Genomic DNA, 18,188 nt, shown 5'->3' on the forward strand with positions numbered 1-18,188 from the left:
AACTAAGAATCTGAAAAAACAACTATTTGACATGTTTTCAGCTGTTGTGGCTTCATGGAGTTATCTGTTGAGCCTTCATAGAAGCAATCATTTGACATTTTGCCCTCAAGAAGGGGTTTTGCTTTTGCACACAAAAGCAAACATGAGAAAGCTTATCTTTGAGAATGTGTATCACATAATCAACATTATTGGAGGCAAACTTTCACAGCTTGTGAAACCTGTGATCAAAGCAAAAATACCCAAAGTATGAATTGTTTTCCAAATTCTCTTGGGAAATTGCAACAATATTGCTGAAAACCTGAAGAACATTGCAAAATAGAGATAAAGAGGAAGAGGACCAGCCAAAAGCCCTAACAATTCTCTATAGAACATAGTGTGGATTCTTTTCATTAATATGAAAACAGCCAAAATAAGACCAACTTTTAGTTTGCAAATTTTTTCACAATATTTTATAGGAATGTATGAATTGTTTCCCAAGTTCTCTTGGGAAATTGCACCAACACTTATGCTACCAGTAAGTGGTGGGAATGAGACATACAAGAGAATAAAAAAGAGACAGCAAAATTACAAGTATGCCACAATAACACTCTCACAATTAAAGCAATCTATGTACAGGTGGTATTGTTCAACAACAAGTATTACTGAAAGCTGCATTTCTTTTTCTACATTGTTTACAATACTTTAAACAATGCATTCAGCAATGAGGATTTGTAAGAAAAAAAATAACACACCAATACTTCCAAGGGTATGCTTATTTGCACTTTGCAAGATTCACATGAGAACCAGACTCGCTTGAGAATGACTCTCATTAGAATAATTCTTGTGAGAATTGGAGTCATGGAGTCTACTTGGTGACTCCAAACTCTCACAGCCCCATTTTCTTACATTTATAGTGACATGAGAAAATAGGGCTCTTGAGAATCATTCTCTCATAAATGTGAGAGCATGACTCTCACAGGGGGCAAGCAAACGTGCTCTAAGGTTCTATGAAAATCATATTTGAGCTGATTTATTCAAATTTGTCAACATTAAGGGATAAAAAAGAAATAATTATCCTCAAAGAATTTGTATAGATATTAAACCACACCTTCTAGTAACAGAATAAACAACTTTCAGTAAGCTAACAGCAAATGACAAAACTAGTAATTCACTAGGCAGACTACATACCTGAGAATATCTCTAATAAGAGCTCCATGATGCAATAGGTAATAGAAGAGACTGCCATGCATAGGAAACCAGAGTACTTAGATCCACTCCAAATCCAAAGTATAAACTGATAAAAAAGAGAACATAAGTCCGACTCTGCATGTTTGTTTACCATCTCCTGCAGATATTTTAAATGCCAATGGTCATATAACAAGATACATATTCAGCAGTACATATAATGAAAATCAACTATCAGGATCATCAGTTCTTAACTGCAAGCTTTTAGATTATCAGTTTTTAAGTGCAGGTTTTAAGCCTAAGTTGATTAGTCATGAAAGTTAGTCTTAGTAACAAGGGCTTAGTTGCCCAGTTGCCTCATTCTGCTACAAAACCTTTGTGGTACAAGACATTCAAAAGCATTGAATCAGCTGCAATAAAAATCAATTATCGGGATCATCATTTCCTAAGTGCAAGCTTTTAGACTTATCAGTTTTTAAGTTCAGGCTTTAAGTCTAAGTTGCTTACTTGCACTAAATTGCCTAGCTAAAAGGTCATGAAAAATAGTCTAACAAAGGTTTAGGCTTAGATGCCTCGTTGCATTACAAAACCATTGTGGTAAAAGACATACAAAAGTATACAATCAGCTGTAAGATGGGGATTATGTCCAGGAAAGGGATACAGCAGAGAAATCAAATGGGTGCTTTCCAGATTTCATGGAAAATGAATATGATGTGGAGTGTTTATTAGAACACCATGATAGACAAAGTTGATCAATTACTCGAGGGAGAAATAGTTTAGACTTTAGCAATAGGAAAGTAAATTTTGTGATAAATGAGGAGACGCAAAGTCAAGGGGTGAAAAAATATTGCCAGGAAGAAAGACTTGAAGGCCATAATATCGTGGAAATATTGAAGAGATAGATTTCCCCTGTGTTTTTTTCAGTGCTGCAAGAATAATCTGAGCCCCAACCAACATCTGATTACACTAACTCTGAAGAAAATCTGACATTACTCTACACCAGCATGTGAAGATAGAAGAGTGAATAACATTCTCCTTGGACGTATCTAAAGTCCTATTCAAGTCATGACTCATATGTGATAACAAACAGCACTGAATGGAAACCTCCAAACTTTGGTCTTTTAGAAAGGATGAGAGCTTCTATGCAAAAAAGCTTGATAATCTAGTTGATGAAGAAAATAATGCATCACTTAATATGCACATCAAGACCATTATATTAGAAGGACGATTACATAACCCTAAGGAGTTACCTTAAGAAGGACCTCATTAGACTCTTAACTGAAAAGATAATTACAAGACTAAAATGCCCTTTACGGGGCCAATGTAAAACACGAGAGAAAGGAGAGAAAAAAATTACATTTGGTACAATGCTTTCAACCCGTTCAATTTGAGATGGCAAAGGAAGAGCCAACCAGAAGTTTTTGAAACAAGAGCATGAATACGAGAAACAAGGGTGCATGAAGAAATCACTTTCTTTCCAACAATTGTGCCTAAGACAAATTATCCAAGCTTTGTATTATCAGCATGTACAACGATATTATATATCAGCATATACAATGGTAATCAACCTCACTATACTCGGTCTTTTTCATGAAATGGTACTCTCCTATATCTTAAATTAGCATCCAAGGAAGATATGGAACCTTCTAGTTGAACATTATGATTACTATATCCTCCAAAATACAAACTACTTGGAGCTAGAAGCATGAGAGTAGGTTCGATGAAGAACGCAGAACACTGTGGAATTCCTATCAAGAGGTACAACCTTAGATTTACTCGCTACTCATTCCAATACAATACAGTGTAGTTTCGCTAAAGCTGAGCTCCAGAATAGAAACCCAACTGTGCAAATCTCTCCAATCAAATGCTAACGTCGGTCAATTTAGGCATGAACTTCAAAGCCTTGGATGTCATCTAGGAATATCGAGCAGACAGCAAAAATACAGTATGACGTCTGCTTGTTTAATTTACAATCTCATGACCCATCTTTCCATCTCGTCCATGCATCATTAGTATGACTCGCTTGTTTTGATCCATAATCATGAAAAAAGAAAAGAAAAGCGATCTTTTAAGACGCAATAAGTCACGTAAACGATGAAAACGCACCACGAAACGACTGATGCAATTAACCACGATTTTCAGAAAAAAAAAAAAAAGGCGGGGTCAGGGGAATTGTGGTGTTACCAACCGAATGAATTACCTGAAAAGATGCACTAGCAATATCTAAATCAATAACACATTCAACTGAAAATTCAACCAGGGAATCGTTGGGAAGCAATTGAGTCACCGAAATCGGAGAAAAAGAGAGGGGGGGAGGCGGGGGCGATGGAAGGCACCTTGGGTCTGGATCTGGGGTAGGAAACGGAGAAGATGGTCATCTTGGGAGGCTTCTGAACGGCCTGGAGAGCGGAGTCCAGCAGCGGCGTGATCTCGTTCATCATCGCGTCGCCGCACCCCATGAACACCTCGCCGTTGCCATCCGCCTCATCCTCCTCCTCCACCACCTCCGCCACCTCTCTGATATCCGCTTCGATATCCCCTCTTTCCACCACCATCTCGGCGCACGCTTGGGAAGACGCCATCTCGGCCTTCCTCTCGCTTTACCCGCTGCCTCAGCTCGCCGTGGACAACTGCTGCGAGCTTCAACCGGCCACTCTGGCTCGGTGTTGCGTTGGAACGAAAGGGAGGGGAGGGATCTCTCTCTCTCTCTCTTCCGAATGATTGGCGGAAGCTATCAGAATACCAATAAAAGAGACAAGCACGAGAACTATTCCCACGTTGACGTATAGCCTCGCTCTATCCTCTCATCTCGGGGAAGACTTAGACTGAAGCCTACACCGTGCAAATGGGTCGGGATTGGATCTGGTTGGTACATATCTTAATCCCAGTTGGATCGGGAGTAGATGTGTTAAGGGCTACTTGCAACAAAGACAGAATCGAGCAAACAATGTGTTTGGATCTGGATTGAAACTTGGTCTAACCCAACTTGAAAGAAGTTTTTCACTTGAGAATATGAAATGTACCATGCTCTTATTTTGTCGGTTTGAGTCCTTAACGGAATGGGTATTGAATCAAACTCATATTTGACACATATGCACCACCACATGACTGTCCTAGAAGGAGAAGCATACGGACTATATAACAATAACTAGGCCTTCATCCCAAAACAATTGGGGTCGGCGATATGAACCAAAAAAGAAAATCATTATGGGTCTTCCACATGAATCTTTCTCCTCCAATCATTTCTATACAATGTCATGTCCTCGATGAGGTTCAAAGCATACATATCCTTTCATATCATCTTCATCCAAGTCTTCTTAGGCCTATCCCAACCTCTTTTAACTAATATATTTTCTCATTTCTCCGTCCTTTTAACTGGAGCATCATTAGGCCTTTGCCGAATATGTCCAAACCACCTTAAACTATTATCTCTCATATTATTTTCAATGGATGCAACACTTACCTTCTTATGTATCTCCTAGTTTGGAATCTTATCTTTTATCGTATTTTCACACATCCATCTAAGCAAACACATCTCAGCTACACTCATTTTTTTAATATGATGTCTCTTGGCAGCCCAACAATTTGTACCATATAGTAAAGCAGGCTTAATTGTCGTCCTATAAGACTTTTCCTTCAACCGCAATGGCATTCTACGATCGCACAACACTTCAGTTGCACTTTTTCATTTCATCCACCCAACCTTTATCCAATGATTTACATCTCCATCAATTTCTCCATACTTTTGAATGATAGATCCCAAATATTTGAAACAGTCATTCACCGGTTTTTATTGCTCACCAAGCTTCACTACACTCCCATCACTACTTTGTTGCTTACTAAACCGACATTCCGTATATTTTGTCTTACTCTTACTCAACTTAAAACCTCTTGCTTTCAATGTTTGCCTCCATAATTCTAACTTAGCATTAACCCCACCTCTAGACTCATCAATCAAAGCAATCTCATCATCAAACAACATACACCACGGCGCATTTTCTTGAATTGACCTCGTAAGTTCATCCATCACTATAGCAAATAAGAAAGGGCTTAATGCAAATCCTTGATGTAACCCAACCGTTATAGAAAATTTGGTTGTCACCCATCCGCAAGTACGGACATTGGTTACTACTCCTTCGTACATATCTTTAATTATACTAATGTACTTGAGAGAAACATCTTTCTTCATCATTGTCCACCAGAGAACGTCCCTAGGTACTCTCTCGTAAGCCTTCTCCAAATCAATAAAAACCATATGCAAATCTTTGTTCCTCTCTCTATTTCTCTCAATAAGTTGTCTAAGAAGATGTATAGCTTTCATAGTAGATCTTCCAGGCATAAAACCAAATTGATTCTCCGATATCATGACAACCTTCCTCAACCTAGACTCAATCACCCTCTCCCAAAGTTTCATAGTATGACTCATGAGTTTTATACCACGATAGTTTGTGCAATCTTGTATATCACCCTTATTCTTATATAGAGGCACCAAAGTACTCTTCCTCCACTCATTAGGCATCTTATTTGTTCGCCAAATCTTGTTAAAAAGATTTGTCAACCATTCTAAACCTTTCTCTCCCAAGCATCTCCAAGCCTCGATAGGTATACCATCTGGGCCAACTGCCCTTCTTGATTTCATTTTCTTTAAAGCCTCTGCAATTTCTTTCTTTTGAATCTTGCGCATGAAGTCACGATTCATCTCATGAAAATGAATGGAGAAGTCTCTAAGATCCTGAGCATGACTTCCATTAAAAAACTTATCAAAATAATATTTTCATCTCTCCTTAATCTCCTCATCATTGAGTAAAACCCTTTGCATTTCATCTTTGATATATCTAACCATACCCAGATCTCTCGATTTCCTATCTCTCATCTTTACAAGCCTATAAATATCCTTCTCACCCTCTTTGGTATCCAACTTGTCATAAACTTTTTTATATACCTTATCCCTCACGTTTCAAACTACTTTTTTAGCTTCCATCTTTGTTATCATATACTTCTCCAGATTCTCATTATCACGACTCTTACTTAGATTTTTATAACACTTTCTTTTAACCTTAATAGCTAATTTGACATCCTCGTTCCACCATGATGTATCCTTATCTAACGATGCACCGCTTTTAGACTCACCCAATACCTCCTTAGCCACCTTTCTCATGCCACCTGCTATCTTATTCCATATTGATCATTAATCCTCCTTGAGAAATCAGCTTCCTTAACTACTTGCTCTACAAACACTCCTTGTTTAGCTCCTTTCAGTGCCCACAGCTTAATTCTAGGATCTATCATATGTCTATTCCTTTTGCGACACTTTCTAATTCTAAGATCTAAAATTAAGACTCTATGTTGTGTAGCTACATTTTCTCCCGATATAACCTTACAATTGATGCAACAACTTTTATCTCTCTTTCTAAGTAGAAAAACAATCTATCTGACTCGTATTAACCCACTTTTAAATGTTACTAGGTGAGACTCCTTTTTCCTAAACCAAGTGTTTGCTAAGATCATATCATAGCAAAAACCAAAATCTAAAAGCCTTTCTCCACTAATGCCTACATGTCCATTAAGGTCACCGTCGATGAAAAGCTTTTCTCCATAAGATATCCCTTGTACTACTCCATCTAAATCTTTCCAAAATTGACGCTTAATGGAATCATAGGTGCATAAACACTAATAATATTAATAATATTTATACCTAATACTAATTTAATAAGTAAAATCCTATCACCATTCCCATGGACCTCAACTACATTATCTATAAACTCATGACTAATAGCAATCTCTACTTCATTCCTATTGCAATTTATTCTTGTATACCAAATCTTATATCCCCAAGGTTCTATCATTTTTGCTTTCTCACCTACCCATTTGGTCTTTTGTAGACATAAAATATTCATCTTTCTTCTACATGTAACATATACTAACTCTACTAACTTATCAGTTAAAGACCCTATGTTCCAAGTGGTTAACCTAATTTTATGGTCTTGAACTATCTTTTTTACCCCCACCCATCCAACAAAGTGAGGGAACCCTTGCCTATTTGACACCACACCCAGGCGTCAGTGTGATGCATATGAACTGAGAAAACTCACTTCACTGGTGGCAGATGTGTTGTTGGCATCATCCAGAATCAAAATTGTGAAAAATATTAAGTCCAAACACCAAGAGCTGGATTTTCTACTTTAAATGTATCACTTTGATCTTTAAACTAATGGCAACTCTCATTCCAAAAAAGTGCACTAGTGCAAATTTTGTTGGGCTTGTTGAAGTAATGGGGGATTGGCCCACGTAAGCATGATGCAAATAAGTTAGTATTTTTACTAAGATTTAAACTCAAGACCTGTTTTTTCGGGGGCTAGTTAGACTCGACCTTTAATCCTTGTTGAGTCTTCTAAACTATTTGTAACGACCCCAACTCATACCCCTTAAAAATAAAGATTTTTTTAAAATCAATTACAAAAAGTATTCTCAGAAACTGAGGCCTTTACAGTTCCACTCATAATTTGATAACCAAACAAACCACCAGTGATATTACATTTATCATCCATACCATAGCAAGTCAAATTTTATTAATTAAGTAAGAAATATCTCAAGATAATTGCATACGAAAAATTAGAGTGCATAGACAATTAAATGTAAATAAAAATAAAAGAAAATCAGAGTCACAGTGTCCATCTGTGAAGTTGTCTAGCAAACATGTAGTATGCGTAACGCTTCCAGAAGTGAGTCACTTCACCGATCCCCCGAGACTGTCAAAAACATAAAAGTAGGTGTGTCATAATCCAATCAATTCTATGTACGAATCTCTCTAATGAATCAAATAAGAATAAAGAATACATATAAGATTAATGCAATATTTTAAAGGGATATAATTATGATAAATTCATAACTCAAATGTGTTAGAGAATAATTATTAAGTAAGAGTGAATAATTTAATAAATCACAGGGATCACAGTTTAAGCAATAAAAACATGTAATAGCATTAGGGAATAATCATCATGCAATCACCAATATATCACTATTAAAAAAACAAGTAAATATGCATGATCTAATGCATAGCAGGACTATACATGATTTCTATGCATATGCATGAATAACTTGTTATCTTTTATTAGAGTATTCTTTCGTATGTATGTTTCTATTAAATGCACATAATTTAACTTTTTTTATTATTATTGTTGCCCACGAATACACCAAACGTGTAGAAATTCTTGATGTCAAGTAGGGTTCACAAGGTAACTCAGCAAACAAGTTGTATTTTACTAATGAGCTCCAAACTTAGTCCTCGACGAATCACCTTCGGAACATTAATTAAACCTTTATATTTAATGTTGAAACACTAAGGACCTCTGCATCCAATAGTGTCACTTTATTGGTATACAAAAAAAACAGCTTTGTCTACACACCACACACAGGTAAAGTGGTGGACTCTTCATAAAATCGTGGTCAGGAAAAAGAATCTTAATATCGGGTTCAGAGGTAATCAATAATGCATATAGAGTTTTTGTATCCTCGTGGTCTCCCAAAACTGAAACTCTAAGATTCTCAGTTTAACGATGGGCGATCTCAAAACGTATATTACATTTTTTTATCTTTATTTGTTTATTAATAATCAATTATTTAATTTATAATTCAACATGCAAACAAATGCACCAACTTGTATATTCTTCTGCGAAAATCATCACGGGACCACCGCCCACAGAAAAACATAGAGCAATGTAATACAGTGCAACAACACTAATGTGATTTTTTTGATGCATTTAAAATAAATGAATGAGCAAACTAAAGCTCAAGACTCACCAGGCCTACGATGATACATTTAGATCAATGATGCACCATATGCAAAAACCATAATAATATGCCATATATGAAATAAGTTACATGCTTTCCAAATAAACATTCATATATACCAATTTAACTAATTATCAATGTGCAAGAAATATAACATTCATATGTATGTGTTCACTATTTAAATACATGTGTTCTTATGAAACCATTCTATAAACATGTTTTCATTCACGAATCACCTCAATTTGGACAAGTGAAAACTCATGCATTTTGGTACATGTGCAACAAACATCAATTTCAAGTATGCACATGCACTTGAAACAAATTTTATAAAGCATAATAATTAAGCATGTCACATCAGTTTAAGCATATGAAACTTTTCATTCATAACATGTATTAGCATCAACACACATGTAAATAACTAAGAACTGAAAATTTAACATGCATACTAAATGTCTAATTCCATATTTCAATAATATCAAGTGTTATATAAATTTTTTCTTGAAGTTGGCTTATCAAGCCTAGCCGACCTTATTGACTAGGGTTCAACCCCGATCCAGCTGACCCCAAACTGGTCATTCACCTATCAAACAAGGTCTTCTTTTAATCTTTAAAACTTTGTTTTCAAACAAAATTATATTTCATACATAAAAATATTTCTTGTGTGTGAAAACCGACCAATACCCATGATATAATTTTTTTTTCTTTGTAACAAAAACAGGCCAACACCCAGTTGACCCAATTGACTGAGCCTCACTGGGTACTACAAGGCCCAGGCTGGGCTTGTGCACCACCCACCATAGGTTGCCAAGGACAGGCAGTCAACTGAGGTCCACTAAGCAAGCTGTCAGCCATCCCAAACAACTTTTGATTTTCCAAATGTTTTATTTTAAAACATTATGCTTTTTTTTTTAAACAACAGGTTGCCCTTTCATACCCGAAATCATCACTTTGCCTAATAAAGATAAGCACATGAACTGTATGCAGATCTTGAAAATCTTCAGAAACCAAAACCCAGTGTAAGTAGGTCCATCCAGCCATTACATTGTTTGTCTTTACATAGGTTCATCTGTATATTAAAATCCTCACGGCGCACGTGTGGCATGAATCCAACTACCGTTCTTGTATTCCTGCTCAAGCTCTTTTGTTTTGTTCTAGACATGCACCAACATTGGCAGCCACATACCCTAACAGTTTTGGCCTTTGTGAAACAAAAGGACAACCATATGTTAAGTCATTTTGGAAACTTATTTCCTTACAATGATTTGTAATATTAAAAAAAATGCTAGTGGTATTTCCAAAAACTTCAAAGTTACTCTTTCTTCGTTTCAAATTATTCATCATAAAATAGTGTAGTCGTAGCTAAGAAGATCAACCACAATTGAGCAATACAAATCTAAAAGTCATCTCTATGCTTAACAACCTCAAAAAAAATCCTCTATGGACTTAGCCTCCCAAAATGTCACTCCAAGATTCATTAATAATAAATACATAGAAAATCATCTACAACTATTTGTTACACTTTGGAAAATACAGACTTTTATGCTATGTTCAACCACACCCAGCTATGCCATTCTTATACAAATTTTTTTTTTTGACAAGGCATGCATACATAAACAGATTTTTTTTCTTCACATGCCTACTTGCGCCGAATCATCCATACTTTAGGCTATTCATGGAAATCGATTTTTACTATGGAACAAGCACTTAACAATCTACTATTATCATGAATAAAAATCTGATTTACCATGAAAAATACATATACAGTTTTTTTTTTTTGAAAGTGTGAAAAGAATAAAAAACACATATGTGAAAGAGGAATCCATGTATTCTAGAGTGAACATATAGATTCACCCTTTGACCATGGATTTACACAAAATATTATATAGAAATCGAATCGACATTCGATTTTTTACTAGATCAAAAAGAGAGAACCCGTACATTTGCAAAGATTGAAAAAAAAACAAGATTAATGGTGAAAAGCGGTGGATGATCGAAGAAGGAACTTCCTTCTTCTTCCTCTTCCTCTTTTTTTCTCTGTCTTCTTCTCTTTTTCATTCTCTTTATTTCTTTCTTTTCTTTTTATCTATTTGTAGGGATCTAGGTTGGCTGAAGAAGAGAGTGCAGCCCCAACTAAAACCCTCTTCTCTCTCACCCACTTTTTTTAAAAAATTTTTGAAACGCTTCAAGTGTTGACTTTTCAAATTTGAGTGTTTTTAAAAGTCTTTCTCAAAGCTTCCGAGGCATGAATAAGGGCTTTATAAAGAGTTCTAAACACTCTAAGAATAAATCTCAAAATTAATTAAAAAAGATTATTTATATATTATTTATTAATAAATAAATACCTATAAGCATCCAAAAATCATATTATTGAACTAGAGCACTTCTAAAGTAAATTTATATGAGTTTAAGGGATTTACTTAGAGTCCTAAACAATTATCAAGTTAAATTTTTAGAATTACATTAATTAATTAATATTAAATAATAAGTAAATTTCCAGAAGCTTTCACAAATTATCAAATTAACTTAGAAGGCTTCTTAACATTAATTAACTTAAATTTAAAAGTTTCTAATGAATTTAACGTTGAAAAAAAATGTTGGGCATAGATTTAGATCTTGATCCAGATCCAATATCCAAATCCATCTCAAAAAACCAAATGGGTCTAGGGCTCGATCAATATCAGATTAATATGGGTCTTGGATAGAGTCCAAATCTATATTAATTTGGATTAAATCCATCAGATTTGGTCTTATCCAAGTCTGGATTCAAACCTACAAACTGCTCAATTTTTGAAAAAATACTTTTTTCGTGCCAACCGTAGCCCGAATCTAGAAAATAAAATATTGTTGCGTTCACAATTTCGAGACGCATCCAACGACATATTACACGAATATCAGATTCTGAATTTCATTTAAAAATAACCCTTTTTTTGAATTTTGCTTGAATTTAGAGATTGAAAATAAAACTCTTACTTACGCTTTAATTGGCTTGCCTCGACCTAATCGATGAGACCTGAGCCAAGCCCAAACTCAAAAACATCGGTAAAAAATTGAGTTTTAAACAAATTTTCTCCTAGACTTGGCCAAATTTTTGAAAATCTTATATTTAGGTAAGTGTGAAAATACACGATATTACACTATTTTACGACCACCAAATTTGGATGAATTGTAATGACCTCAACTGACCCTCGAAAAAAGAGTATTTTTTTTAAACAATTATAAAAAACCTCCCAAAGACCCGGTGTACAACACATATTTAATATATTCGTTCCACAAACCACATGATTGGAGGAGAAGGATTCATGTGTAAGACCCATAATGATTTTCTTTTTTGGTTCATATCGCCGACCCCAATTGTTTTGGGATGAAGGCGTAGTAGTTGTTGTTGTTCCACAAACCATTCCATGCATAGAAGCAATTGAAAATAACAAATTAGAACTCCAAAAATAAAAAATGACTCAATCACACATGTGCCTACAAATAGTTTTAGAAAATGGGTAAGAACTAAAGTTCTCGTATAAATTCTTCTCAAAAATCAACATTAAAAAACTAGCATAAATTAACTCATACACAAATTTAAGAGGAGATCATAAGCAATAATAACTCATCATTCAAGCATTCAACAATTTCATGTCAAGTCAAATATTAAGAAATGCATGAAACTAATGTTGAACAGTAAAAGATACATGATTCAATGCACTTGCATGAATAACTTCTTAAGTTATTTATCAGATTTATTTTTGCATGCATGCCCCTATCAAATGCACACAAATTAAATTTTTAGTTTTTCTTAAACCCGTGGATACTCAAAACAGGCAGAAATCTTGAGGTTTAAGTTAGTTCAAATTTATTACTTAACACACAATTTATATTTTAATTATTGGGTTCTACACTTATTTCACGACCGATTTCTGAATTCAGCAACTAATGTCAGGACATCAAAAAAATTAGCATTTATTTATACTACTTTCTTAGTATAACAATAACTACAGTCGAGTCAACAATACCACCCCGAGTAAAGTGGCCTGAAGCTCCCTAAAATCGTAGCCGAAAATGTGAACTTCACATCGGGTTCTGGAGACACAATTACACACAAAGTTTTATTATCCTCGCGATCTCCATGACTGTTATCCAAGATTTCTGCACTATATAAGGGACATCAAGGAATAGTATAATTACACTGTTCTAGACACTTTTACCATTCAAATCAATTTCAAGTTCTTTGCACAAGAACTATTTTGTAAATCCATATGTAATAACAGTTTTGGGCCCTAGTCCTCACAATTTAACAGTATAATTAGTTTTAAAAAACCAATCATTTATATAGATTATTTTGCGGTGCATAAACAATTTAATAACACTAGAGCAACATAGGCCCATAGTGGTTTACACATAATAACTAACAAAATCTCAAAAAGTGATTCATGTCATTGCAAAATTCTAGTGAACATAAAACCACATAGTTTTACAATTTATGTTTATAATGCACATTCACACAAAAAAAGAACGTGTATTTAGTCAAACACATATGCATGCATATAAAAATCCTTCAAATTTATCTGTATATGATCAGAGTTATGCATATAATCAGTAAAGATGCAAATGATCTACACAAAATGAGATTTATGCATATAATCAAGTTTATGCATATGATCATCAATCATGCAAACATCTATATATAACCAAATTAATACGTATAATAAAAAACTACAAAGTGATATATTTATGATCAGATTTATATGCCTAATCGACTGGGAGAAATTCAGCTAACAAAAAATATATGTATTTTGATCATATTCATATACATGACCAACTGACTGCAAACATGCACATGATCAACTTCATGTACATGAATTGGCTAATAGAATATGCAGTTATATTCTGATCAGATTCATATACATGATCAGCTGACTGCAAACTGCATGTAGTCAGCTTCATGTACATGATCAGTCGAATGCAAACTGCATATATACAATCAGCTTCATGTACATGATCGACAAACATTGATATATATATATATATATATATGTGTGTGTGTGTGTGTTCTAACCAGATTCATGTACATGATCAGCTGACTGCAAACAAAATATTTGCACTCAGTTTCATGTACATGATCAACTCACAAAAAAAATCATATTCAAGCTTAGACTTATGCACATGAAGTCGGCTATCAACAAAATATGTATATGCATCAGGTTTATGCATGTGATAAAAAACATATATGTGTATCAGGTTCAAACACATTATCGAAGAACATCTAAATGCATATGTTACGAACATATTCATGCATAAGATGAACTAACTACAAATGTATGTATATATGCTCATATATAATCAGCAAACATGCAGAACACATCTATTTAGATCATGCACATAATCAACATACATTAAATAATGTCTAATCAGGTCATGTATATTATCGACACACCTGTAAAACCAATCTATCCAGATCATGTATATGATTAGTAGACATGAAGAACACGTATGTTCAGATATTGCACATGATTGACAAACATTAAATCATGTATAATCAAATCATATATATGATCAACAAACTAGTGAAACCCGTCTGTCCAGAACATGTATATGATCAACACATATGTAAAACATGTTTGTTCAGATCATGTACATGGTATGTAGTATCTAAAATAGATTTGCACATGATCAACCTATAATAAAACAACGAAAATATACCTATTTATGATCAAAACACAAGCGCATGAACAACATAATATATTTATTTATGAACATAACTCATGCATAATAATTGGCTAACAGAAAATAAACATATATATGATCTGATTCAAGAATCGGCCAACTGAAATCAAATACATATCTCATATTCATAAAATCAACAGACTTAAAATAACTTCATATCTTATCGGATTCATGAAATCGGCAACTAGAAATACATAGGTCAGATTCATGGTCATGAAACCAATAACTAGAAATATATAGGTCAGATTCATGCTCATGAAATCGACAACTAGAAATACATGGGTATAATTCATGCTTATGAAATCGACAACTAGCAATACATAGGTCAAATTCATGCTCTTGAAATCAACAACTAGCAATACATAGGTCAGATTCATGCTCATGAAATCGAGAACTAGAAATACATAGGACAACTAAAAAGATAAAGGTAAGATTCATGTTCATGAAATTGACAACTAGAATTACATGTATCAGATTCAAGAACATGAATTCAACAAACTAAAACTTGCATGTATATTTGATTAGATTCATGAAATTGGCAATTCTGATATATATATATATGTATATATATGATCATATTTCTTTATTTCTCACTAAACACATGCTTGAAAAAACATACATTGATCCCTTCTCATTTAATCTTAGAGAAAAATCTGTACCATGATTATTTTTTTAATCTTATGAAAAGCTAGAGGAAGAAGGACAAATTGTCAGATGCTTATTCTTCTTCTCTTTTTTTTCTTTTCTATCACTATCTCATGATCTCTCTCTCTCTCTATATATATCTCTCTTTCTAGAAATCAAGTTCTAGAAAAATAGGGGTTCCAACCTCTTTGAATAATAAAAATTAAGCTCCAGAGGGGTGATGCCCTTTTCTAGACCCCTTTAGGGGTAGAGTTCTACTCACAACCCTTATATTATCTTATTTTAAGATATTATTATTTTCTATTATTTTTATATTCCATGGAATATTCTAGAGGGAAGCCCCCATCTAGCCATCCATATGGGGTACAATTCTACCCTAGGTAAAACTATAGCTTATCCTTAGTCTTTAAAATATAACATTTATTCTTAAAACTTAAATTCATTTTAGCTTTAAAAAGACATGGATGGATTATGGATCCATATTGGGTCTATGATCCAAATATATGTCCAATCCAAATGGATCTCAATCGGACCGAATCCAAGTAATTGTGGATTATGGATAGGGTTTAGATCCATATTAACATGGATCCAACGAAGTGGGTCGAGCTTGATCCAAACCGAAAAAGAACTAAAAAGTAGAGGCTAGTCATTTTAGAAAATTGCATTTTTTGAACCAATCATAATTTGGTTTTGAGAAAACAGATCTCCTACGAGTTCTACGTTCTCAGACGGATCTAACCATGATCTTAGCTTAATTTTGCTTTCGAGTTTCACCTTAATTTAACCTAAATTTTGCTCAAATTGAAAAGATAAAAACAATTAATTTCATCTATTTTACTTAACATTTATGGATTTTGTCAGTGAGCTCTGAACCAAGCCTAGACCCAAGCTCACTTTAACCCATAATTAAATATTTTACACACTTTTATCAAATGAAATATAAATATTTGATTTAAAATTATATTTTTAAGGTTAAAAAACATGAAAAAATTATAAGATATTACATGATTGGTATTGGGAGAAGAGATTGGTGTTGACCTCGGCATTAGCGAAAAATAAGGATCTCTTCTCCAATAAGCCCTCACATACAACTTGATCGAGTTTCACGAAGATGAGTTTGGTTCTATCCGACCAAACCATGACATTTTTTTTCCAATGTGACTTTTCAACGGACATCCATATGAAGCGTATGCAAAGAGCTTTCACCATCCTTCCCTTGAGGTAAGCAATAGAAAAACATGGGGAATCAGTAGAACATGTTTTGACTTAGTTAGGAGACTTAGGCTCAAACTATGGTCTAGAGGGTCAAACTGGTTGAACAGTAAAATGGGTTTTGTCGAGTCTCTACAGATTATGGAAAGAAAATCATGTCTCAAATGATTGTGTAGAAAAATCTCAAAATTTGAGGGATGGTTTTGGACACGTGTAGAAAGATCCTATAAAAAAATCAGTTTGAGATATATGAGTTTGGGAACATGAATCACATATTAAGGTTGGACTGGATTGGGTTCTGGTTCAAACAAACTTGCGAAATTTTTTTGTTCAAACAAAAGGTGCAAGATAATTTTTTTTGAAATTTTAGGGGTTTACTCTAGACACCTTAGGAAAGGTTTGGTCCAAACATTAGAGTTAGAGGCCATAGAAGTAGGGATATCTGTTTTTTATAAAGTCATGAAAAAAATTTAGGACTATACAAGATCGATTGGGTTTGGGTATCGACCCACTGAACTAAAAAGAGTTCTCTGAAATGAAAACTCAAACCCGAGTTTGAGGGAGAAAAAGCATAGGAGGAAGAAGAAGAAGCCCAAACCCTATGTAAGCCTATTTTCTTTTTCAGTGTTCTGTTATGAGAGTCAACCACCTATGTAGTTTCGTTATTGTTTTTGTAGGTAGCCTAATACGAGGTTTATAAATCGACCATGGACAACATCCACATGAAGCAGAAGAGAGATCTACAAACTCTTTTCAGAGATCTTTGAAGTTTCACATGTTGGTTGCGGTTCATTGTCGTTCATGTGTTCTTTGAGGTTTTTTATTCAGGGTTTTGCATTATTCAATATTTTTAGAGTTTAGTATAGTTTGATCAAGCATGAAATCATGTTCCTACAATTCGATTTAAGATGTACTAATTTTAAACCCTAGTTTGATTATATATATATATATATATTCATTTTTAATCATGGACTTGATTTAATTTATTTTTTAAAGCAAGAACAATGTAGATTGATCTTTAAATCTAGGTTCACGTTAGATTTGATATTTACAACATGTTAAATATGTTCATGCATATATTTAATATGATTTAGATGCATTTAAAATATATTCAAAGGTTTTCATAAATCCAAAATCTTTTTCAGGAATCATTTTTTAGAAAAAACATATTTTTTTTGTGAAGAAACATTGGACCTTGTGTTATTTAAGTGTTTATAACATGTTCAGTTGATATACATGTGTATGATATGCTTATGATTACTAAAAAATTGTTAGTTGCTTGATTATGGTGTTTTCTTTGTAAAAAATATGAAATTAGTCATGTATTTATTTTTAAAGCATGTTGTCTTGTTATTTTATTCCGACCAATTTTCAAGAATTTTATCATGCTCTCAAACGGTGAGCTTAAAAACTCTTAAAATTTAGAGAGATGTTCATGACATTAGAAGCAATTGCAAAAAAAAAGGTTTGTTTGAGATGAGGAAGATATGACCTCTGCAAGTCAAAATAGAAATTCTTTCTACACAGAAATTCTATATTGACTATACTGTTTTGTTATTTTATTTCTTTCAATCTGTTTATATTGTGGCAAACATTTTTATTAGTGTTAGTTTATATATTGAAGAGGATATTGTGAAAAAATGGTGGTCAGATTCATTACG

At 33.9% G+C, this 18,188-nt stretch overlaps 1 protein-coding gene across 2 annotated transcripts in view; it reads right to left on the minus strand.

The window, feature by feature from the left end:
- The window catches only part of LOC149812999 (Nodulin MtN21 /EamA-like transporter family protein), a 103,702-nt gene extending 99,822 nt beyond the window's left edge, over positions 1-3,880 (minus strand). For both annotated transcript variants that reach the window (XM_089991752.1, XM_089991751.1), the window contains exons 1-2: positions 3,501-3,880; positions 1,168-1,324 (exon numbers count right to left, since the gene is read on the minus strand). In XM_089991752.1, coding sequence (XP_089847878.1) covers positions 1,168-1,324; positions 3,501-3,746 — 403 coding nt within the window. In that variant the 5' untranslated portion in view covers positions 3,747-3,880. The remainder of the gene's footprint in view (positions 1-1,167; positions 1,325-3,500) is intronic.
- Between the last annotated feature and the right edge of the window lie 14,308 nt (positions 3,881-18,188).

The sequence above is a fragment of the Nuphar pumila genome, chromosome 16 (assembly GCF_984573655.1).
Source record: "Nuphar pumila chromosome 16, dmNupPumi1.hap1.1, whole genome shotgun sequence".
Lineage (NCBI taxonomy): Eukaryota > Viridiplantae > Streptophyta > Magnoliopsida > Nymphaeales > Nymphaeaceae > Nuphar > Nuphar pumila.